The following is a 25,364-nucleotide window of genomic DNA, read 5'->3' on the forward strand; positions in this document are numbered from 1 at the left end:
ACCTTGTACTGGCAGAAATCACAACAGATCAGAAAATGAAAATACAGCACAGGCAACGTTTCAAGTAACAATGTAGCATAGTTTATGTCCATTTAAATGCAAAGGGAAGTTACACAAGCAACTGTTAACAGTATTGTAGAATTTAAATATAACGTAAATATAGAGTTAAATATAACTCTGGCAACGCCCCTGTGAAAGACTACACAAAGAAAAGACCAATAACTGTCATCAAATTTCAGTTTTTATTGTTTTACTGTTTTATTTACATTTCCCATGAAATTTCAAGTCATATTCAACATTTTTGTCTTATGTTGGACTTTCTCCTTAGAATACGTTGAGAGTCCTGGCATTTCATTGTACCCAGCACTAAATCAAGACACCCTGCGCCGATGTAGCAAAGCAGCCCCAGAACATTACAGTTTCACAAGACGGGCACTGTTCTTGTCTGGCTATGGTATGCTTCATTTTTGCATATGTGAATGCAGAGCTGATGTGCCTTGCCAAAAAGTTCCAGTTTTGTCTCATCTGTCCATAGCATTTGTGGCTTGTAAATATGTAATTTGTCCATTCTTTAAAAATGATTTATTTTCAATCATCAGCTTGATCATCTCCCGTGAAGTCCACTTTGGCTCAAACAACAACGGGCGGGGCAATCTGATGCTCATATACCTTGATTTTATAGTTCACCTTTCTTTGGAGGTTGTTCTGGGCCCTTTTGTTACCATTTGTATTATCCATCCCTTCAATTTGTCATCAATTTTCCTCCTGCGGCCATATCCAAAGAGGTCGGCTACAGTGGATATTTTAAATGTCTGAATAATATGTGGAACTGTGGTCACAGGAGAAGGTCTTGTCCTTTGAAATGCTTGTCTTTAATAACTCTAGCCTTCACTTCCTCTGGTCTATGTTTAGTGTGATACCCACCATGACCCCGCACTGCACAGTGACGGGCGTGGTAAATCTTCAACCCGATGCGCTTCATATAAATAACCCAACATTGGCTGTGTCCCATTTGGACCCAGTGCTGGGTTTATCTATTTCATCCAATTTGGGTTACTTTTAACTCAGCAGCTTTAAAAGTGTCATTTTTACATTTCTGTCCACAGTGGGCCTTGAATAGTCACCCTCCATCCCAAATCTGCCGGTCCTTGGAGCATCCTTGGGCCCAAAAGGTTTTGAAATCCCTGTGATGGATAACAGCTTGATAAAACTTGTGTGCGTGATCCTGGCCTTATCTGCCTGCTCATCTACACTGAGCAGGATATGAAGGAGGTGGGCGAGGGGACTGGACAAATATGGACAATATGTGTCACTCTCAAAGGATCTGCTTGTCCTATCCTCGAGAACTGAGAAGAATACCGAAGAGCGCATTCATATTAACTGATTATTCAACCTTGCCGTGGTGTGTCTGGAAATTGCGCGCTCATTCATCTGTGTCCTTTTATGCCTTTGGCAGCACACTTTGACATCCTCCCGAATTCCGTTGCTGACCAGCACGTAGAGCACGGGGTCCACCACACAGTTTAGGCTGGACAGGGCGAGAGTACACGAGAAGGCGAAGTGCACCTTCTGCTCAAACTCGCAGTAGCTCCCGCTCGGCCGCGTGTAGAAGACGAGCGAGCGCGTGAGCAGCAGGATGTGGTACGGCGCGAAGCAAACAGAGAAGATCCCGATCACCCCGAAGGACAGCAGGCGCACCTTCCTCTTGACCTGGGCGCTCAGGCCCGGACTCTGGCCCACGGTCGCCAGCACCCTCCAGTAGCTAACGGCCAGCACCAGCAGGGGGAGCAGGAAGCCGATGCCCACCCGGAGCAGGTTGAACAAGGCCACGGGTTTCTCCATGGGATAGGTCTCGTAGCAGCGGTCGTCTCGGCCGTCGTGGGCGTCGGGGAGGTTGTCGTTGAACAGCACCATGACGTGCAGCACCATGACCACCGCGTAGATGCAGACGCACTGAGCCCAGGCGTAGCACGACGTCCGGTGGCTTTTGGAGCGCAGGGGGTACGTGACCACCAGGCAGCGGTCCACGGAGATGCAGCACAGAAGGTAGATGCTGATGTACATGTTGGAGTAGTAGAAGAACCCGGCCACGCTGCACGACATGACGCCCAGCTTCCAGTGATGGTTCTGGTGGTAGTAGTTGATCCAGAGGGGCATGGTGAAGATGAAAAACATGTCGGAGAGCGACAAGCTGAGCAAGAAAATGCCCAGGACGTTTTGCCTGCGCACTTGTTGCAAAATGGGGCCCAAGGTGAGGATGTTGAAGATCAAGCCGAAGATAAAGGCCAGGATGTAGACGCTCATCAGGAGGTCGCTTATGACGCTGTCGCCGATCTTAACACACACCGCCGTCCAGTTGGCTGCGACGGTCACGTTCATTGTTGCTGGGCGAAAAGTAAAAACACACAATGAGACTGAATCACACGAGGAATGTGCAGTGGTGCCTTGAGGTTAGCGAACTAATAGTAATGCCGTTAATGCGTTACAGCCTTCCCTCATAATAACAACAACAAAATATTTTTTTTATTAAAAATGGGAAAGTTTTTTTATTTGTTAATTTTTTTATAAGGAAAATAGCACTTTATACTACACAGCACTGACATTTTTAAGTGGAATCCAAAGAGTTAAACAAATTCATTGCGACTCATTCCGGTGTGTATGACTTGGCCACTATGAGAAAATATAATACATTAACGCAAAAAAGTAAAACTTTCACTCAATTACCGTGGGTGACTTTGTAATCTGTGGTAATATTAGTCACAGGAAGTGCAAAGGAAAAAGAAAGTATGCATGTTAGAAATGTGATTTTGCCTGTCTACATGTGTTGCTGGACCGTTTTCTGCTCAAAATGTCCATTATAATGTCACCACATAGATGCTACTCATTGATGCGCATCTATGGCATTTCCCATTATGTCTTAGCATTAAGCTAATAGACTTTAAGGCAAGGTAATGTGCTTGTTTGAAATACGTGTACAGGAAGTCCTCAATTTACGAACGAGTTCCGTTCCTACACTGGCGATGTAACCTGAATATCCGCGTATTTCACAGTTAAAGTCGAAAATTTACGTCAAAATACTTTGTATAAAAACAGAAAAATACATTAAAATAAAAAGCATAAGATGCATCTTAGCATTTCTGCTGAGAAGTGGATGGAGAAGGACGAGAGGAGGGTGAAAAAGGCAAAGATACTGCCAGCGCGCAAACAGACACGATCGAGACACTCTGCGCATGCTCAACCGCAAGAAATGTTGATCTTTGTAGTTCAGGAAGTGCTTGTAAGTTTTTGGCGCGCAATCCACCGCAAATTCACAAGCAGAGGAAAACAAGCTTAGAGACGCAGCAGAAAAGCACACTTTTGTGGCCAGTAGGAAACGGGCTGCTTCATTCCTGTGGTGAGTGACATGAATATCAAGTGTTTTATTGACAGTTGAAAGTAACAAGCGGAAATGGTGTCCATTTGAGTCACAACGCCGTTATTCAAATGCTGGAGCACTCAAATGCTCTGTCCACTCAATCATGTAAACGGGTTATGCAGAATATTAATTCGGGATTTGGACCTTAACCCGAATATTGACTGCATGTAAATGGAGTCACTATGCCGCGCGGGACAAAATGGCGGAGGAGGCACGGGCGTCGTAAAGACGAAACGTCGTAGGTCGCGTACGTCGTAATTGAAGGACTTCCTGTAATTGTCTTTTGTTTGATGTTTACATTGACAATAAACTAAATGGGAGTGGCATTAAACAGATTTCTCCTCACACATACTTTTGTGACATTTTAAGATATTAGGTGATACATGTCCAAAGTGTAAAAATACACTCTCAAACTCCGGGCTTAGCTGTATATTAAACAAATGTAAAGAATACAAAAAAGGCCATAAGAAAATAATGCATACTTTACTAATTCATGGACAAACATATTGGGCCTAGATGCATTCAAACAGGAAAATGATTAAATTGCTGTAACGGAAGTAAATGAATCACTTTACAAATTACATTGCTTTTAAATAATTCTTCGATCAAGTTCTTTCTTTCGATAACAAAAAAAACATCAAATGTGTAATGGAATTAACATTTGATTCTTCCAATAATTTGCATAAAATATTTCATACAGGATTTCTGAAAAAATATGCAAGTTCCTTGTTTTCTTTCATTTTCTTTCTTACTGCTGATCCTCATGCTATTTTTCCAACTTTGCAGCTGTACTTCAACTTCCAGTTTTCTGGGGAGACTTTTTGTCTGTTTATTGAGAAGAACACCGACTTGAACACTGACTAAACTTCTTAACGCTCATTTACATGAACTCCCAGAAAGCGACTGCAGCTTCAGTAAATATATATTCAAAACGTAATCATGCAAGATGTCGTCTTGCTTGAGCAAAGCACATTAAGGACCAGGCAGCGCTAAATGAATCAATCACCGATTTAAGTCGCTTATGAACACTGGGGATGCACGGTCAGAGAATCATGAATCAGCGGTTTGTCATGCAAACTCTATGCAGATGTTAATCTGTGCCACTTCCGGGGCAAGATATTCTAAAGACAAGAATGACAAAGTCAAAGCCGTCTCCAAGCTTAACTTGAATAGAACCACCAAATTGATATCTTACAGGTCACAACATTAGGTGAACCTTCATACCCCAATACATTCCTTCATACCCCAATACATTGGTGCCTTGAGATGCAAACTTAATTCGTTCCCGAAATACACATGCAACTCAAAATACTTGTATCTAAAATCAAAAATAACTAAAATATCTGTATATGACTGAGTACTGTTAAATTATATGTCTACATGTGTTGCTGCAATGCTTGTGTTCAAACATTGGTTGCTTGAACGGTTTCAACACTATTTCGAGATGAGACTGCCACCGTACAATACTCACTTGCAAGTCAATGAAAAAAAAAACATCCGAATGAGTGCCCCCCCGACCCCACCCCGACATTTACCACTGGCAGCCACTCTCTCACTCTCTCTCGCTTTTCATTGTTAGCGCAAACCATCTAGTCATTTAACCATAACATTGGTTGTTATTCTTTATTTTATTGCTGTTATTTTACTGTTAACATTAATTGTGATACTGATTATAAGGTTGCTATTTTTAGATGAAGATCTCATAAAGGTTCTGCATAGATCATACGACATTTTTCTGTATTAAATTATGCAAGCCTGCTCCAGATGTGCTCATAGAACCAGGAAGCGTATAATGCCATTAAGGTCCACGCCAGAGATGCTCTCTGTTCAATCCAAACTCAATAATGGAGAAGCCATTTGAGTCGGCCGATCTTCAGCAAATGCTAATAGAAACTCTTGTGTGTGTGTGTGTGTGTGCTTGTGTGTGTGGGGGGGGGTGCGTGTGTGTGTGTGTGTGTGTGTGTGTGTGTGTGCGTGCATGGGGCGCGCTGCCAAAGCTGGTCATACAAGATGAGTAAGTGGCTGGAAAGTTTTGTTGACAAATGATGTCTAAAATTATTCAACAGCTGTGTACTCATCCTTTCTAGTCACCCTCTTCAAAGGGAAAAAAAGAAGTCATTTAGTGTAAAAACGTATTTCCTTTTCTCGCTAAGGACATATTTTAAGTTTTGTTAATGCTAAATGGTGCTTGCATGCTGTTTTAGTACAGTCGAGACAGACTAGACAGGTCTGCTTTTCATAACTGCTAGCCAAGCTTCACTTGACTTCTTGTTCATATGAGCCAACTATGTGTTTGTTAATGTTGTAAACTCAACTAAGTCAGGTTGTTATTACTCAAGTGAGGCCTGAAAAGACCAAAATATTTGCCGTGTCTCTCAGGCGTGTACCTTGTATCTAAATATACTTGTGTGATATTTGTATGTCAACAGCGACCCACAGAACTGCATTGTGATAAACACCAAAGATTTAAATAGATTTTGAAAATGCAAAAAGGAATGTGGAGGCCACACCCCAAAAAATAAAATAAAATAAAAAAATGACAAGAATCAAGTCATACTGTTGTCGGGAGAAAATAAATCACAGTATTTTGACAGGGAAGAAAGCATTTCACAAGAAAGAAAAGTTGCAACATCACGCTAAAAAAGTTGTAATATTATGAAAATAAAGTCGACATATTTCAAGGATGTAATATGATAACTGGGCATAAAAGGGCATAACGTTAATGAGAGAAAGAAATAAAAATTGGTGTTATGAAAGTAATATTTCAAGAAATAATAAAGTTGTAATCTTATGGGGAAAGAAATCATATTTGGAGTAAAATGTGTAATTTCATAAGAATGAAGTTGTGACTTTTCAAGTAAAAATAAAATATCATGAGAATAAAACCGAAATGTTAAGAGAACATGAGTTGTACTATTATGCAGAAGAAAAGTAGTAAACGTAATATCAAATAAAGTCTTAGTGTTTTAGGAACTTATTACTAACGCTTCAGGAATAAAGATGTACTATTTCTAGAAAAAATATTAAGTTACAAGAATAAAGTTGTAATGATACAAGAATATAGCTGTAGCGTAAGAAGGAGTTGTAATATTACGAAAACGTTGAAATGTTACCGACAGAAAAAAAAAGTAACATTAAGAATAAAAAGTCATAATATTGTGCGAAGGTTGAAATGTTGAAAAACAAAGTTGTACTGTATTAAGAAAACACTTGTAGTGTTATGAGAATATTACTACTGTAGGTTATAAAAGGTCACAAACTGTATATTATGAGAATAAAGTTGCAATTTTATGAGAAAAAGCATTATGGGCCTACAGCTCTGTCATGTAACAAGATGACTTTCATTGCATGTTTACAGTGTAACAAAATGGAATTAAATAGGACTTCATACAGAGTCGGGATGTCGTTTGATAAATCATTATTTGCAGGTAGTGTAGTGGTTCACACGGCTGCAAATGTTGTGTCTATATGTGGTCCATGTAGTCTGGGCTCCAGTCCAGGTTCACTGCCACTCTAAGCAGGCTAAGTGGTAGAAAATGGATGGATTTAGAGTTAATCGTTTTCCTTCAAATACCAAAGAAGTGCTTCACATGTGTCCTCGTCCAGTTCTACATTCCAGTAAATTTCCAGGATTCACTCCCTAGCTTTTCATAGAATTTTGGCTAGAGAAACATTTTTGTATTTGTAAGGGGCTCACCTGCTGATGTTAGGATGTCGACGTGTCTTCACTTTTAAGTCCTGCGGAATGAAAAGTCAAGTCCAAGAGGGTGTGCGAAGACAGGAGTTGGGAGAAGTCCAAGTTACAAGTTGTTATCATAAAATCCCAAATGTCACTCATGATGATTGGGATCCGCGCTTTATAAGCTTTTGTCTCTCATCTCTTATTCGGAGATGCTTTGAAATGTCAGCGAGGAGAATGTGGAGGTGGGAGTGCTAAAATAGGGGACGACCCGCATGCAGAGGAGGGACGTCTGCTTTTTTTGCACACGTGAAAAGAGAAGGATGTACTGTAAGAGGGAGGGGGGGGGGGGTTCTACCAGACAGCAACAGATGTGAGCCACATTTAACTTACACAGTGTACAGAACATGACATGTGATCCCACATTGTGTTTCACACTGACGGCCGACTTCTCATTAAGTCCCGTAAATGGGGATCCAAGTGACCACAACTTTATAGCCACTTGTGCTTTGTAATGAGATCCAATACAACGATTATATTAAAAGTGTTTTTCCTTTTAAAGAAAGACACACAGCAGAGCTCAAACCTCCACTATAGGCAAATAAAAGTGGTTTGATTCACATTGTTATTTGTATAAAAGTGAATATGTATGTATTTATCCACCCGTTGTCAACAGCAATCGCCCACATTAGAGCCGTGGGTAAACTGGCGCCTATCCTACTCGATGGGTTAAACTCTGGATTGTTCACCTGTAATGCTGGTGAATTGTCATTCATCCAGGTCATTTCATTCTCAAAGCATTGAATTGATTGCACCTGGACTGTTCTGGTTGTCCGAGTTAGGCCTTCACCAGTCCTAACCAAGCCTGGTTGCATGAACTGATGAAGCCTACTCTGAGGAGAGGAGAAAATGTCTTCTGAGACAAAAAGAACAGTCCAATTGCCTGTGAGGAAAGCCATGGAGAAGGCCGTTAAACAGCAGACTCTATCCCTGACCAACTTGACCACCTCTAGTTTGCACACCAGGCAAGCAGAAAAGTCACTGAGACCAAGCCTCCATCATCGACATTCACAAAAGCTTCCTAAAAACTCGGCAGTTCAACATTTTAGTATCCTACAGCTTCACATCCTGGCAGAGAGTCTGCAGCGGAATCTCAACCTGGACGATGAACTAATTTTCTAGATCCTAGACTTCCACACTCACAGAACACAGAGGGCCCAATTTACTACAGACAACAATGAGACAACAGGTGGGTGTATTTCTGACGTATGACTCATTGCTTCAGTGGGACAACAAGATTTCAAGGAGAGTGTGCTAAGAATGATTCATAAATCAGGCGGCGAAAGATGGAAAATCCTCTGTCCCTTCCGCGACCCCTCGGTGATCAAGTCCATATGAGGAAAATGTTTCAATTCGCTGCATCTGGCATCTACCAGTGGGGCGTTTATTTGTCTAAATGCTTGTGCTTGCTACTTCTTTTTTCCTTGAAAGGGGGAGTCAAACCAAACCCAAAATTTTTTTTTTGAAGAATACGATCCATGCAGGCCCACTAGTTGAAACACGGCATTCTGATTAATATTGCGTTTGTGGAATATGAGGTAAGCAGCAAGATCCGCCCGTTTTTAGCCATCTCCGGGGGCGGCCAATTTGTCACTTCTGTCGACTGAAAATGACATCACTTGATGTCACTGTGATGTATTTTTCAATGGACAGAAGTGACAAAATGGCCACCCCATGAGATGGCTAAAAAGAGGTGGATTTTGCTGCTTAACTCATATTCCACTAATGCAATACTAATCAAAATGCCATGTTTAGATGAATAAAGATGCATAGAACATATTATTCCAAAGAATTATTTGGGGTCCACTGGAGGCATTCAATTGTTTTTTTCTTTTAAGTGATGTGAGGCATGCCGTCTTTTGGAATAGAGACTTACTACTCTTCAAAACTTTGGGGTCACATTTTTTAAAGTAAAATATTGTGTTTTTCTTGAATGAATATTACAGATGAATCAGGAATAGTTGAGACATAGTTGAAATTGTTTAAAAAACATGTATATGTATAAATAACTATACACTGCAATATACACAATAATTAAAGTGTTAACATTTGTAATTCCAAATTCAACACTAATTATTACATTTAATAAAAGAAGAATACTGTATCTAATAAATTAATTCAATATATTTTCCATAGGACATAATGGAGAAAAACAATATTCCAGCAGTCAAACTTCCAATCAGCAACGTAATACAGTATTGTACTATTTAAATACATGCATTAGACAGATTATTTTTTTTAAATATAAACATTGTGTAAAGGAGTAAAAACGGATTTTGTGTGTGGGGGGGATTTTGTGTGTGTGTTTGTGTCTAAGTCAGGTGAGAGTCTTGTCAATTCTTGTAGGTTCACAGCTGCCATGAATGTTTACTTGACATTTTTGCGGATCAACTGCTGACATAGTCCAAGTGTGTTCCCATAAAAAAAAAAAAAAAACTGAGTGGTTCTCAGGCTGGCCAGCTTTGCTGTCCTGTTTTCAACAGTTATTATATATCCATAAAAAAGAAATAAAAATAAAAGAAAAACCTGAGGCCACATGGAAAAATCTAACTTTGTCATCATGTGCCATTTATCTCCTTAGAGTAGCTAGTAATATAAAAATATATATTTTTTCACAGAATTAAAATGATTTTTTTGTGATAGTTCTCGCCGCTGTTTTGAAGAAAAAAATTCCAATATTCGAACAATGCAATATAGTCAAATTGGATAATACACATTTAAGAAAAAAATGTTTGTTTCCTCTCAATTCAAAGTCCTAACATTACAAAAATACAGTCATGTTTTTTTTTTGCATTAAAATAATAATGTATTTCCTAGTAAAGTAAATGAAGTTGGATTTTTATAATAAGTACAAAAAAAGCATTCCTTTTTCTTTTTTTTTTTTAGAAAGGACAAATCTAATGAAAATGTCATTGGTAGATGATTGAACAAAGCCAAAAAAAGAGGTAATTTATGTGCTTTAGCTATTTCTCAGGAACACATACTTAGATGTTCAAACTGGTGGCTTTGATGTACAAAAAAATGTGACTTGACTGTCAATAAAAACATTAATATGCTGATTGTTCCAACCGGAACCACAGTAGGCTGATTGCTCATTTCAATACACAATGCATTAAATATATGGAAATATTCAAGTTCTTAAGGGTGATGGGGTGATTTTAAATGGACCCTGAATCATTGATGACTCACTTTCATTTACCTCCCGGTGTTAAACATGCCACTTTTTCATCCCCTAATGGCACTTAGCAATGTCTTCTTGATGTAATTACAACATTTTGTAACTTTCTCTGAAGGGCATCAGCATGTCACCAATAATTATTCTTTAAAGTCTTAAGTGATCACTTTAATAATTTAACAATGCAAATAACAAATTAATTTTGACAGTCCGACAGTTTATCCAATTAACGTAGCATGCATGTTTTGGGAATGTGGGAGGACACCATAGTACCCGGAGAAAACCCACATTAGAAAGAGGGGGAACATGTAAACTCCACACAGGAAGGCCGGGGCCGGATTTGAACCCCCAATCTCTGCACTATGAGGCGGACGTGCTAACCAGTCGATCGCAGCGTTGCCTTGCAAGGGGTAGTTGTGTTGTTTGGCATCATACTATGATACATTTGCATTGGTCTGAAGCAACCGCTTTTTTTCTAGAGTCTGCAAGAGTGTGTTCCCCAAATCTCTTTGAAAACTCATTAAGGCTGAGTGCAAGGACAAGCTCGGCTGCCAGCCAAAGCCTTTTAGTCTATTTAATGGACAAATGGCAGGAAATGGCTCCTCAGGCACAATGATTGATCAAGAAAGTGTGATTAATTTGTGACCATACCACACAATCATGGACTCTACTTGTATATAATGATTTGTTGTGTGCATGTTTCGTTTTTTTTTCATCGGACGGTTTCGCAGGAGACACATTCCAAATTTGGGAGGTTCTGGGTTATTCGGTTATTGTCACTGCCATGGATTAATAGTGATGTAAATCACCCATCAGACATTTCATTAGGTACCCTTGCGCAATGCAGTCGGATGCAGCACAAGAGATGTTTCCAAATGTCTATTGTGGTTATCAATGGCACACTGAGATCTCCATGATTTTTCTCATTATTAGAAATGATGAGCATTAGCTTTAATCTGAGGTTCTTGCTTCCATTTAAGAATGCTTAACGATGCTTTAAGATGCTCTGGTTTCATGACATGTAGCGTAGAAGGAAACTACGGTAGCTTACCTTCATCTAGGGAGTTTCAGGCTTGTTGTAGCAAAAGAGTAAGCCGTTGAAAGCTGTGTAGTACACGGCATAAACACAGGAAACTGAAACTTTGTGGCCAAACATTACCGCAACTCACAGTTCCATGATGGGTCTTGCTTGTCAGCATGTGACAAAACATGTATTTGACGTCTACGTGAGCCATAATGACTCATTACTTCAGACATGCCAACGTTTGTGGTGAATATGCTAATATTAGTTCATAATGTACAAGTGTCACAGAGCTTGAGTGAGCAATGTGCAAGAGGTACAGTAAATTATTTTGTGTTATTAATTGGGTAAGAAATAGCAATGTTAGTTTTTAACAAGGGCAGGTTCACAATGAAGCGCCCGATTACTCAAGTAATCAACTGGTGTGGGACATCATCATGGTATGAGGCAAAGAATAACACTGGTCAACAATTTTTTTTAATCAGAGGTGCATATTAGCATTTCTAGAAGAATTCTTTTGCACTGATTCAGAATTTGGCCGTGTTTTGTTTTTTTATCAAGCACATCCGTTTTTTACAACAATAAAACTGTAATTTATCAATATGATAATATGCAATACAATAATACATATATATAGAAAAATGTATGAATTCTGGGAGGACTTTAGTCCGAAATGTCATCTCTATAAATTACAATGTATGGTAAAATCCATATTGTGCAAGCTTTTATAGGTCAAACTTCAAAACAAAAATATCTCAAAAACCTGATGCTAGAAAAAAAAGCAAAGACATCGTTTGAATCAGCGTAAAAAACACATTTAACAATAAAGCCAGCTCTGATTAATAATTGCTGTTGGCCAGTGTAATTTTCTCTTAATAAGCAAAAAATATAACAAAAGCTTGGGAAAAAAAAAACGTGTTACTGTAGTACGATAATCACTGAATGTCACATTAGGTTACGGTGGGTTAGGGTTAGGGTAAAGCTTCGGTTTAGGGTTATGATTGGAGTATGGTAAGGTTAGGGTAGGGTTAGGTTAGGCTGAGGTAAGTTTGTGGAGGATTTGGTTAGAATTATGGATAAGATATGTTTACATTGTATGTCCGGCGGTCACGGCAGCAATGTTTCTGGCCACCGTGGACAAAATGGGATTATTCAGAGCATATTACATAGTGCTAAACACTCACTAAAATATAAAAGTACACCTGAACAGTATAATTACATTTGGTCAATTCGGATCAAAGTCGAATTGTACACTTTCTATATGTGGAATTGAATTGCTGAGATTCATGAATTAAGACTTGAGAAGAAAATGTGTCTCACCATGTGAAGAAGTGCACGTCCAAAGTAAATTTGGGTCACAGGTAGGAAACCACATTTATAATTTGGGTCTTACGGTGGAAAAAGCTGGGGAAACCTTGCCGTAATGCACTTAGTGTACTTTGAGTCACTTCCTCAAAAGGTCTTCTTATGCATGCTGTTGGGAGGGAACTGAATGTGAATTCATTATCTGTTACTGATATTACCCTGACATTTTAGTTTGAGTAATGCTTGACGACAGAGCAATGAATATCTTTTTTGGGGGGGGGGTCTCCATCAAGATGGGGAAATTTAAACACAAAAAGACACTCATTTTACTTTCTTTTTCCTGATATTGCCAGAATTTCAAATTCTTTAAAATCCTCACTGAGATTGAAAGGTGTGGCCCGCAATAACCTTTATGATTAGACTATAATGTTACAAGAAGAGTTTTACCAATATGTCTCTCCCAGGAAATAGCCACGTACACTTTGCTATAGATTAGATAGTAAGATGAAATGTAAAATGTTTCTCCTGTTGTCATCTGAGACTGTTTCAGGCCGCTTACTTCTTAGTATGGATTCAACTCAACTCCTTATGAAAGAAAATGCACATCTGGAGAAGTGGCGCCGATGGCATAAGAACAAAGGTGGCAGCACATGGAGGAGAGATAAACAGCGAGCCGGAAGCTCTTCGAAAATGGAAGTCAGTCCTCTTGCTTTGCTGCCCAGGAGTGCTCTTCTTGCTCGAGAGCGGGTTGAAGTGTGCCAATCCCAACACGGAGAGTCCTTGTTTGTCATCGCCACCCGGAGATGTGTGCACGAGTGTCCTTAGGGTAGCTTTTGTATGGAAATGAGCATAATTACATTGTTTGAAGAGAGGATTCAAAGTCTAGTCTTCTTGGTGAAAATGGAACAATCATATTGCTTTTACATATCTATAAAAAGCAAATTCACCCAGTATTGTGTGCTTATTTTGAAATGATCGATGATGTCACAGATGATGTGGGAATGCTAGACAAACAACCTGATGAATTGATGCTTATTCTACTATCGGTACTTTAATCTTCTGGTGATCATGTAATGTTACATGTTAGGTTATGGATTAGGGTTAATTTAGGTTATAGTTCGGTATAGGGTTAACATTAGGCTATGTTTACAATTAGGCTAAGGGTGAAGGATATGGGTTATATTAGTATAGGTTAGCGTTAGAGTAGCTAAGGATAGGGTTAGGTTTAAAGTAGAGCTGTCCCGAACCTATTATGTGATCAGAAATTGGGGCAGATCCGGTGATTTTCACCTGATTGGCATCGGCCGTAAGAGATCGTTTTTTTGAATTTTCTTCATTTTTAAACTCAACAAAAAAAAAAAACCCATTTCATTTGTTTACTTGATTTGAACCACTGCAGTTGGGTTACCTCAATTTGAATTTGAAAAAAATTAAGATACCACAATTTGGATGCACTCTTTTTTTTTTTTCTCTTAATACATGCTGAGGTATCAGATCAAGACTCGGAGTTGGCGGACACTTAAAAACAAATGACTCGGACGACTTGAAAAAAATGTGCTCGGGTCATTTAAGTTTTAAAGTTTGTGTCGGGGTTGTTTAGGATTAAGTGTTAGCCTTTGTTAGTGGTAAGTTTATGGTTAAATTTATTCAGTATATAAAGTGCTGATTATGTTAAAAACAAACAAACATTTACTCTGGATTCCAATGTAAGACTTTTGGGATAAATTACAGGAATGTCCAAAGTCCGGCCCGGGGCACAATTGCGGCCCATGTTCAAAATTCCACCAGCAGCCCCTGGCATAAAATTTATAGCGTGTGGTCTGTCAGCTTTGCTGACCACAGTAGTGTTTTGGGTTTTAGTGTTTTATTCGTTTTACAATTTTTTTGTCATTTATTGTTGAACTATTTGTTTTTAAAGAGATGTTCCCAGGAGGTCCACTAGTTGAAACACTGCATTCTGATTGATATTGCATTTGTGGAATATGAGTTAGGCAGCAAGATCCACCCGTTTTTAGCCATCAGGGGGCGGCCATTTTGTCACTTCTGTCGACTGAAAATGACATCGCAACTGATCAGGGCTCAAGAAACGACCAATCACGGCACAGCTTCAAAAAAACAGGTCAGCCGTGATTGGTTGTTACCTGAGCCCTAAGCAGTTGTGATGTCATTTTCAGTCGACAGACGTGACAACATGGCTGCCCCCAGAGATGGCTAAAAATGAGTGGGTTAATTTATTCCACTAACGCAATATTTATCAAAATGCCTTGTTTCAACTAGTGGGCTTGCATAGAACATAATCTTGAAAAAAAATGTTTGGGTTGACTTCCTATTTAATGTTTGATTTCTCCTTTATGTACAGCATTTTCTATGCAGCTCTAGTTGTTTTTAAAGTGCTCTATGAATAAATGAAGTTGAGTTTCTTTTTGTTGTTTTGATTTGTATAGTCAGACACAGTAACAACCGGTTCCTTTGAGCACATAATCAGCCTTCACTGAACTGAAAGCACATCTTGGCTACTTGTTCATTATCAAGGTTGAGTGCAGATGTCTGATCGTTGAAAGGAAAAACAGAAGCGAGCAACTCAACTACCAAAACACAATATTGTTTTGGTGACGGTGAAGGTTATAGCATATTATTTTGTTATTTTGTCAAACCACTTTTGCATTGGCAGCTGTTTGTGGTAGTGTTTCTTTATTTGTCATCTTCCATTGTATTTGTGTGAGGGTGAAAAAAAAAAGGACAAAACAAAGAGAGAAGAATTCTCCAGGTTTGTATTGTGTTACAAAGTCTAGCATCATCATCCACCTTTTGTAGACAAATTGGACACTAAATCAACTTCAGGGTACACATGCTTATAGTCATAGACAATTATAATAAAAACAACTAACTGAATCTACATTATTGTACTACGTGAAAGCATGCAACCTATTGACATGGCAGATAATAGATAAGCAAGTTACGTTCATAAAAGATAGATCCTCATCACAACAGAGGGAGGGTGCGTTCTTGAGCATGTGTACAAAGAATGCTATTTAAATGGGGAGAAATGGAAAATATACGGCAAGTACTGTTTCCTGGCAGAAACATTTAGAATTTCTAAAGAGTGTATGATTGTGCTTTGTTTTAATTACAGGAAGACGTGCTGTCGCCCAATCAATACTTCCAGTTGTACAGGACCATTATGGGCATGCGTTTTGTGGATATGACCACAACAGCGCAAATCCAGAATTACTTCAAAGCACCTCATCAAATCAAGGAACCGCTATTCTTGATCATTACATGCGGCTGTGATTCACGCCATTATATTACATGACCAATACAAATGTTTCCTTTTATGGATTATGATGGAGCAAATTGATGGGAAGATATTTTTTTTCATCTCTTCCATGAGTCAATATCACACTAAGGTGCCTTTGAGACTTCCTTTTGAGCCTTCATTTTCATCGTATTAAGTTGATGCAATGCTGTAAGAAATACACATTGGTCAAGCTTGCCACACTTTTCTGCCAGCAGACAATGTACACACAAACAGAAGAATATGTGAGCTTGCTGAAAGGGTGGACATTTTTGGCTAATGTTAGCAGTAAATGAGCACATGCTGGACCTTTACTTAGGCCATGATTAGACTACAGGTCAATTCCATTTTTTTAAGCCCATATGTAACATTTATCAGATTTTTTATTTTTTTTTTTGTCATTGTGAACACACAATTCTGAAATTTCGACCCAGGACTCTTTCGTTGCCACAAACGTGTCAGGACTGCGACTTTCTCGAGGCGCCATATTTGCTTCTGTAAACACACTGCACCTCGTACCGTCCTCTTTTGTGTGGATGCGTGCACATTACAAGTTGTATACGTTTTTGTAATGTAAATGATTACATAATAACATCGGATTTAACCCAAAAGTCTGAATTAGGGTCATACGCTGCAGTGTGAATTAAATTTATTAACATGATTCAGTTAGCAAGCTGATGTAGTGTAGTATATTTGAGCTTCACAACATTCAACTGCACTCATAGTATGAAAAAGATCAAACATAAGTGAAAATGTTTACTGTACAATAGCCACTGTTTCAGCTTCCATTGCATAAAGACAAAATTCTGGTAGCTATGTCACTGTAAACGTCGGAGGGTTTCTTAAAGGGAAATTATTCCATAACGACAGGGTGGACAGCTACTGTATATGATCATGAAAATAGAAAAATACATGATCAAAATGACTTCTTTTATCAAATTATTTGTTGGGAAATTACAAAGTCACGTACATCCAATTAAAAGAAATCGAAGTACAAAATGTGTGCAAATGTTTGGCTTCTTTATAAGATCTCAGAGTTTCATTATTCTGCTACATTTTCATGACGACTGAGTGATTCTGATGAGGACATTGAAGGCACTTTATAGTGATATTGATCGCATACCAAACTTTTACTACTTTTCTTTGAGTTATTCTGCTGGTTATCTGCAAGGACTCGCATAACTTTGTGACAAAATTAAAACTGCTCAAAAAGCAATTACTAGAGAAGATGATTTGAATGAGGCTACTTGGAGGAAATTAGACTTGTCAAATGGAGTGCTGTCATACAGATGATCATGGGGACGACTGTGTAAACACTGATAGGAGAACAACTTCACCCCAACACCTTGTGGACATTCAGAGGATGCTGACCCGCTCCGTGAGGCCTTGCACGTCCGCGTCGTCCCTGCCTTCTTCGTCGTCCGAAGCGGGGGCGGGAGGCGGGGCCACGAGGTGAGCGGGGTATGTCAGAGTGTACTGGTGGGCGAACGATTGCCAGCGGCTGTCGTCGCTCTCGTGGGTGATGTAACGCTCGCCCAGCTTGGTCTCCAGCTCTCGCAGGTCCAGCCATGTCTGATAGTCCTGAGAGGGAAGAGAAAATGGCAATACCGTATCGTTGGACGTTGGTCAAAAGTTGAAAAGGGCTTTTAGTGCATCATTAAGCAAGTGCATTAGAGGCCATCTGAGTGAGGGTGTGTCGGTGAGTACTTCACTGACCCGAGACACTTTTTTTGTCACTAATCATCAGTTGATTTTCATCCAAGTCATTATCAATTTTTTTTTCACTTTTATAATGTTTATTCATGGATGTTTTTGCAGCAATAATCGCTCAAAGTCAGCTGGGATAGGCTCCAGCTCACCCGTAACCCTAATAAAGATTCTAGCCAAAGTATCATGCTAAATCAGGCATTGCCAAAGTCTGGCCTGTGGGCCAAATGCAGTCCATGTTCAAATTTCTACCGGCCTGCAGCCTCTGGCATAAAATTCATAATGAGTGGCCCGTCAGTAGTGTTGACCACAGTACAAAATACACATGTAAAAAAAAGCAATTTTTTTTAGCATGCCATTTTTAGTTTTAATCAGCATAAAAACATAACTCAAAAGATTAACCCCCAAAAAATAGTTGTTTCCCAGTGTTTGGCTGCTCAGTGTTATGTACAGGCATAAGTGAGGACAGCCCTGAGAGGCATCGGTGTTGAGGACCCCTCGGTGTGCCTGTTGAGATGTGATCTTAACGGTGGCTAAATAAAACGTGCTCATCGTCACGTCGTTGTCCGTGCATTATTCCTACACGACACTCAGGTTGGAGCGTTTTTAGACTACAAGTACTGATGTGCAGTACTGGCATCGATATGAAAAGAGGTATCTGTGTATTCCTAATGTTGATTACGGTCTGATCCAAGGTGCTGATTTGAGTTCACTGATTGATTTATGTGTGTAATCAGAGGTTAGGTTATTAGATTTCCTCTTAATTTGGAGAGACCAAATAGCACGGAAGCATTAATATTCAAAGATGGACGCCGTTAACAATTCAGGTCATTTCAATAGAAGCCTTGGCCTCGTGGCCCCTGATTTATGTGTGTTACCTGTAAGTAAGTGTGGCTGAGACTCTTGTCAACGCTGAAGCGCTTCCTCATCTTAACTTGCAGCAGGTTGTTGATCAAGTCAATGGCTGGAAACCAAAGGCAATCATATTAATAAAGCTCGCACAACAACAGAAAAAAAAAAAACCCTCCACCTCCTACAGCTGTGTCTACCATCGCAGGAGATCTGTTTCCAAGGATTGGAAGGGTACATGAAGGCAGCGTTGTGTATCTGGTCGTTGATATCTTCATCCTCGTTAAAAGGGAATGTCCCGCTGAGGCTGACGTACATGATGACTCCGACGGACCACATGTCCAGCGAGCGGTTGTAGCCCTGGTTCAGCAGGACCTCCGGGGCAAGGTAGGCCGGTGTGCCTACCACCGAGCGACGGAACGACTTCTCTCCGATGATTCGGGCAAAGCCGAAATCACACAGTTTTACCTGAGAGGAGAAATAGGGCGGGACCACATCAGTAACTGCTGCGTTTGAAGGAGAGTTGAACTGAAACTTCATATACATTCAAAAATACAAATAAAATACATCGATTTTGGGGGGTTGACCTCCCTGGTCAAAATTCTTTGCAATAATATGTTCTATGCACCTTCAGTAGTCTAAACATGGCATTCTGATCAATATTGCATTTGTGGAATATGAGTTAAGCAGCAAAATGCACAATTTTTTAGCCATCTCAGGGGGCGGCCATTTTACCACTGCTGTCGACTGAAAATGACATCACAGTTGTTCAGGGCTCAGGTAAGGACCAATCACCTGTTTTCTGAAGCTGAGCCATGATTATTATTATATACTGAACATCACTGTAAAGTGCTCTGCCTTTTTTGAGATGTTTTAAATTTGCAGAAAAAATGATTCCGAGAAATCCTTTGTGCCTCATGCTGTGGCTTTTTTTTTAGACAGCAGCATACCTAAATAACTGCTGACTCAGACAATAAACACTTCTGTCAGGTCATGTTTATTTTTAAAAGCATCTTCAAACGACACTCTTTTTTTTTTTTTTTTTATTTCTTCTGTGTTATGATATATGGGTCCTTTGTTTATTGTGTTGCCAGGGTGATTAAGGCAAATTTTCATTTTCATGATACTCCAATGTTTCCCAATCATTATTGAGCCAAGGAACATATTTTACATTAGAAAAATCTTCAAGTAACAGCACCCCACAAAAATGTCACAAAAAGTACAGTATATAAACTGAAATAATGATAACTCAATCTGAAATCTGGGCCTGTTCAACACAGATTAGATGTACCTTCTGCCACCTAGTGGAAGAGCATTTAATTGTTCTGCCTGCCCAATATGTCCCTTGCACAGATAAAACGGACAAAGATACATAATTTTCTGTGAATTCATAATTTTCAGTCCAATTAGCTAAATTTGAACATTTCCCACAGCACATTTGTGGTTTAGAATCACAGCACTGCTAACTTGTGACTTTCTTGTAACAGGTCCATAAATGACTAAAAATAAATTTGCTGTACAAAATAAAGAAGAAAAATCACTTTATTTAAAAAAAAATCCCTTATGATGATTATTAAAGCTTGTTTTCTTACCTGGGGAAAAGGATCAGCAGAGGCAAGCAGCACATTCTCGGGTTTGAGATCGCAGTGGACAATGTTCTTAAAGTGCAGGTGTCGCAAAGCTGCAAGGATCTGCACAAACACACACGCAGGATGTAGATTGGGCTAAAGAGGCCACAAAAAAGCACACTTTCACATGCAATTATGTCTGACACTGTGAGAGCAAAACCACAAGCAGCACGCACACAAAGCATATATAATGACATAAACTCCCTGAGTGCCGGCGCGCATGCACACCTGAGTGATGAGAAATTTGGTGAGCCTCTCAGGCAGTCGGCCTTTCTCGCTGGAGAGGATCATCTCGAGCATGTCGCCATGGAGCTTCTCCATGACAACAAACACCTTCTCCGGGGTCTCGAACATACACTCCAGATTTACGATGCCCAAGTGGCGCAAACTCTGAAAGTGAGATTCCAATTATATTGTTAGTGATTTAAAGGATAGGTTTCAGATTCACATTCCACTGAAGAGGGAGAACATCAATCTTGGCAAAGAGGACAGATTAGTGATGACAATCAAGTGGAAGATAAGGACTGTAAAGCTTCAGGGGATGAAAGTTGTTGGACTGATTATAAACAACTTTTTAATGGCGAGATGTCAGCCTTTGCTGCCCCCATCTGGTCATAAATTAACTGCATGTTTAACATGACTAAGTTATCTTTATATCAAACATGTTCACCTTCTTAGAGTATATCCAAAAGCATCAGTTGTGACTATAAAAAATGCATTTTCATTTCTAGAGCTGATAAACTTCAGAATCAATTAAATGTGGATTATGTCATGGGTGGGCAAACTATATTATGGCATGCACAGATCTATAATCCAGTCCACAGAGTATTTACATTATCATGAGTCCTGTGATATTTGTTGCATTTATTTAGCTTTTGGTTTGCCTTAATTGGTTGATTGAAATATACATATATTCTAAATTAAATAATTGACTAATTTAATTATTGTAAATAATACAATAATCAAAATATGTAATGTAAGCAAACATTTTACACACATTCAACATGTTTTAATAATGTTTGAACAATTATTAAATGAGTGAATTATCATACCTTTAACAAACCGTTAGTATGCATTTAAATTAAATATTTAATGTATTTCGTGTACACATTTGTTTTTACCACCTTTACAAATGACCTGGCCCATTTTTCAAATGTGGCCCTTGAGCACAAAATGTGCCCATCCCAGTATCATACATTTTTAATAACGCCCTAAGAGAATCTTATGTAAGTGTGAATGTTTGTTTGTCTCTGTATGCCCTATGATTGGCTGGCAACCAATTCAGGGTGTACCCCGCCTAGGGTTGGGCATCGTTTGAATTTGGACGATTCCAGTTCAAATTCAGGTTCTTTGTTTCGATTCCAGTTCCTAACGATTGTCGATTCCGATTCTTAACAACAACAACAAAAAAAGTTATTTTTGGACTAATCTTATGAACTTCTCTGTTCTTTAATTTCATGTTATGAACTTCTCTGTTCTTTAATTTCATGAACTTTTTACTGTTTGTGAACTTTACTATGAATTACTCAAAGGGCTATTTGTAACCAGTATAATTATCAGAGCTGGGCAGCATCCATCCGTCTATAATTACTGGGCGGTATTTCTGGCCAACCCACTTGGTCCCAGTCCGTCACATGTGTGTTTTGCTAAATTGTGTTGTTCCCGAGGTACCTAAATGCATCACGCGACTCGCTGGATTGGAGGGGTGTGCGAGTGAGAGGAGTGAGTGGACGGCGAGAAGGACCAGAGAGCGTGTACTTATGATGGAACTGTTGTTGCACTGTGGGATCCTGGAAGATCCGTGGGAAGGTCCCAGCTCACGTCCAGAGTCGCCGCCACGACCCTGGCTTGCCAGAACAAAGTGAGCGGAGGGACTGACCGAGAGGAGCAGCCAGTGAGGAGGCGCTGCCATGGCGAGCACGCACGCCGCAGCGTCGGCGGCAGGAGGGGCTGAGCACCGTGCACACGCGTTTTTTTATCCGTAGCATCGCCATTCTAAAATTTTAATGATTCCGGCAGAACCGGAATGATGGTCCCGGTTCCACTCCATCCCCGGTTATCGATGCCAAATCCTAACTCCGCCTACTGCCTGGAGACAGCTGGGATAGGCTCCAGCACACCCGTGAGCCTTGTGAGGATACGTGGTTTGGATAATGGATGGGTGGATGAATCTTAAGTAATTGTAAATTTGTAATTTGGCTTTCACTTATAGGTGGACATGAGCATTGACAAGAATGTCAATCAAAGTGACACAACAAAACAACACACATTGCATTGTGGGTTTTGAAGCATAGCAGCGTGCGTTTTACCTGCAGAATGGCCACCTCGTTCCTTAGCTGGCTCTCCTGCTTAGTTGGGAAGCGGAGCTTATCAATAACTTTGACCGCCACATCCCTCCCAGTCATCCGGTGCTTTCCTGAAAGGAGAATATTGTCATTTAGAACTGTGCCTATTTCTGTGAGCAAAAAAATATGGTAGGAGGAGCATTTGCTTGGTTATTTAACAAAATTGTCTGGGACTTTTAAGACGTGTTTTTGAAAGCTCATGTGTATGGTCATACCTCCATACACAACTCCAAATTGCCCAGAACCCAGAACTTCATCCGCAAATATCTGGTACACTGTACCAATGTCCTGCGGAAAGGCCCATTAAAAGCATTAATAACCATATGCAGCACTGTATGTTATTATTAATTTATTCATATAATGCTTTTCTTTTCTTTTCAAGGATTATGAAAGTGTGGAAAAAAAAAAAATGGACATACCACGTTCTCTTGGATTTGACTGTTCGACACAGAAATGCTCACAGAGGCTTGCCCTAAAGAGGAGACACAAGTCGGGACATTTGTAGTTTTCGTGTGTGGCAGGATTTGTGGGGTCCTCCTCAAAGTTGCCTAGTGCCATTAAAAGCGATGCAGGCCATGACAAATGTACCATTCAACCAGTTGTAAGTCAATGTCTCATCAAAAGAGTTATAAAAAATATTTTATTAGACTCGAAAACCTGCATAGTGTTGCTTTAAGCTACCAAATGCTGATGGCCATAAATCCGTAAGAATGATTGCTGAATCGAAACAGAATAAAGGAAGCGCACTGTATAGTGACTTTTAGGAGACCCTCTATTACTGCGTTTGCCAATGTCAACAGCAACTAAATCTTCTCTTGGCAAAACTATCTCAGTGGAGGTGTGACTCACTGTGAGTGGTGTTTCCCTCTGCTGGCGGGGCATCCTGGAAGATGACCGGCATGAGGGCCTGACGAATGGCGCTCTCCCACGCCTTGGCCACCTCGCGCCCAATGCCACTGTTGGGCGCCACTTGGCTAGGGGATGGGGGTGATTGGGGGAGGGCATGCTGGGGGGACAGGGGCGCAAGCGTGTTGGAGTCCTCCCCCACAAAGTAGCACATGGTGCCCGTGATGATCTCGAAGCAGTGCGGGTTTGTACCGGAGGGTACCAAGGTGAAGTTGCCGGCAGGTCGCACCTCCAGGATTTCTGATAGAGGGATCTCCTGCAAGGAACATGGATCCAGGATAAGACAAAACAATGGTGGCTTACTCGAATTGTGACATTCTACAATGAAATGGAGCTATCTGGACTTACCTTGTAATATTTGTTTGAGGTGTTGTTCTGGAAAAGGATGATGCACTTACAGTCCAGACGCCAGTAGTGTCTCTTTCTCTGTTGGGGTAGCGCACGCAGAGGACATGTAAGGGGAGGATTGGCAATGTTTGAGAGTTGATGTCCAAGAGGAAGAGAAGAAGAATGGCCAGGTGATAGGAAGGCTGAGAAGTGGAGGAATTAAGAGTGACAAGAAAGAAGTAAGGGAAAAAAAGACAAAGATGACAGAGCAAGTGTTAATGGTGCAGCAAGAGAGGAAAAATATTCCAAGTAAAAACTAGAATGCGAATGAGAACTCCAGTGCAAACCTCTGCCAAGGTTGAATCATTGTTAAGTAGATCAGCAAATTGTACACATTCACAGATATCCCATTTACTGTAAGGCATATGTCTGGATTTTGTTTTCAAGACGCACGAAATAGTAGTAGTATGTGTTTGAAAATATACTTAGTATCAAACAAATATTTCAATATGCAATTCAATATAAAAGGAAAAAATAATCTAAATAAAATATCTATTTTTTTAAAAGCATGCACGGCTTCGTGTTTGTGTGACTAATTTGGAACCATAACAAATAGTTTTGGTTTTAAATGGACCCGACAATTATGAACGAGTACAAATGCTTGATTTTTCCAACCCAATCAGCAAAATACAAGATGCCTCTGAAAAATCCTTTGCTGAGTACATGAAAATTAGAAGGAAATTCAGTAGGGTGGAGACATCCACAAAAATTGTATTATCCTAATGTGGATCTGTACAAAATTGCACATCTTCACAGGGAGCCAACTCTAGCATACGCTTGAATTTTTTCATTCATGCATTTCCCTGGAAAAATCAAGTAGAATTTTGAAAAATGTCCCTATTTCCAAATGTTTATAATAAAGGAATCCTGGATCCACGCCTTTATCCAAAACACTACACAAACGCTATGTAACTTGATGGTAATTATTCCCTAATTGACATCGTTTTGTTGATATTGGTTATGAGTTTTTGGCATAATCCTGCTAACAAATCATATTTTTTGAAAAAGCTAATTAACCTTGGCAGGGGTAAAAGGACTAGCGAGACTGAGAAGCAATAGGAAAGGACGAAAAGGGAACCACATCCGTAACTGAAATGACTTAGTAAAGCTAAAAGTACCAGTGTGTCCTTATTGCTGTAGTGAACCATCCATCCCTCCTTGATAGCTGTGCTGGATCGACGGGTTGTTTGCCTCACTGACTGGACCACCCTCATGAGTGGAATGTAAACGCTAGGAAGAAGCACAGAAGGCAGGTGTTAATTCCGACATAAAGTTAGTGTCAATGTGGGAGATTTTATATGTCCTCTTTGAATACCTCTGGTCTGCACTGACGCCACCCTGGTTGCTCTCGGGAGAAAAGGAGCCCGGGATGCTGCAAGCCTCGTCTGAGTCGTCCATAGATGACTTGTCTGAGGCGTCATAGTCGCTGGTGTAGTCCATGGGCACCTCAGGGTCAGCACTGGGACTCAACATATCTAGGAACATTCATTTAAAAGGAGGTAAACGGAGTTGAGTGCAACTTAATTTCTTACAGGTTATGTGTTATACAAATGGCTGCTTTTTACTTGGATGACTACCATTCAACACGCACG

General features: G+C 40.0%; 2 protein-coding genes across 3 annotated transcripts in view; both read right to left on the minus strand.

Annotated features, from left to right (window-relative positions):
* Positions 1-117: 117 nt before the first annotated feature.
* gpr184 (G protein-coupled receptor 184) lies at positions 118-11,528 on the minus strand. Of its 2 annotated transcripts, none has more exons than XM_086036886.1 (2): positions 11,381-11,528; positions 118-2,384 (listed from the first exon to the last, which is right to left on the minus strand). In XM_086036886.1, exon 2 carries the CDS (start codon positions 2,377-2,379, stop codon positions 1,372-1,374), a length of 1,008 nt encoding a protein of 335 aa, XP_085893012.1. In that variant the 5' UTR covers positions 2,380-2,384; positions 11,381-11,528; the 3' UTR covers positions 118-1,371. The 2 variants fall into 2 exon arrangements, with proteins under 2 accessions (XP_085893012.1, XP_085893011.1); XM_086036885.1 differs by lacking the exon at positions 11,381-11,528 and adding an exon at positions 7,113-7,344 and having other exon boundaries at positions 163-2,384.
* A 3,880-nt stretch (positions 11,529-15,408) lies between these two features.
* The window catches only part of prkd2 (protein kinase D2), a 44,626-nt gene continuing 34,670 nt past the window's right edge, over positions 15,409-25,364 (minus strand). Inside the window, exons 7-18 of the mRNA XM_086035595.1 lie at positions 25,088-25,247; positions 24,891-25,002; positions 23,734-23,811; positions 23,329-23,641; positions 22,899-22,951; positions 22,695-22,767; positions 22,444-22,550; positions 20,363-20,524; positions 20,099-20,197; positions 18,707-18,974; positions 18,536-18,621; positions 15,409-17,531 (exon numbers count right to left, since the gene is read on the minus strand). Coding sequence (XP_085891721.1) covers positions 17,307-17,531; positions 18,536-18,621; positions 18,707-18,974; positions 20,099-20,197; positions 20,363-20,524; positions 22,444-22,550; positions 22,695-22,767; positions 22,899-22,951; positions 23,329-23,641; positions 23,734-23,811; positions 24,891-25,002; positions 25,088-25,247 — 1,736 coding nt within the window. The 3' untranslated portion in view covers positions 15,409-17,306. The remainder of the gene's footprint in view (positions 17,532-18,535; positions 18,622-18,706; positions 18,975-20,098; positions 20,198-20,362; positions 20,525-22,443; positions 22,551-22,694; positions 22,768-22,898; positions 22,952-23,328; positions 23,642-23,733; positions 23,812-24,890; positions 25,003-25,087; positions 25,248-25,364) is intronic.

This window comes from Filicampus tigris, chromosome 7, assembly GCF_054856515.1.
Source record: "Filicampus tigris isolate MCC_2025a chromosome 7, RoL_Ftig_1.0, whole genome shotgun sequence".
NCBI classification, from domain to species: Eukaryota; Metazoa; Chordata; class Actinopteri; order Syngnathiformes; family Syngnathidae; genus Filicampus; species Filicampus tigris.

What these genes read in the sequence shown, in the direction of transcription:
- gpr184 (XM_086036886.1), bottom strand. Translation starts at nt 2,379, where the DNA reads ATGAACGTGACCGTCGCAGCCAACTGGACGGCGGTGTGTGTTAAGATC.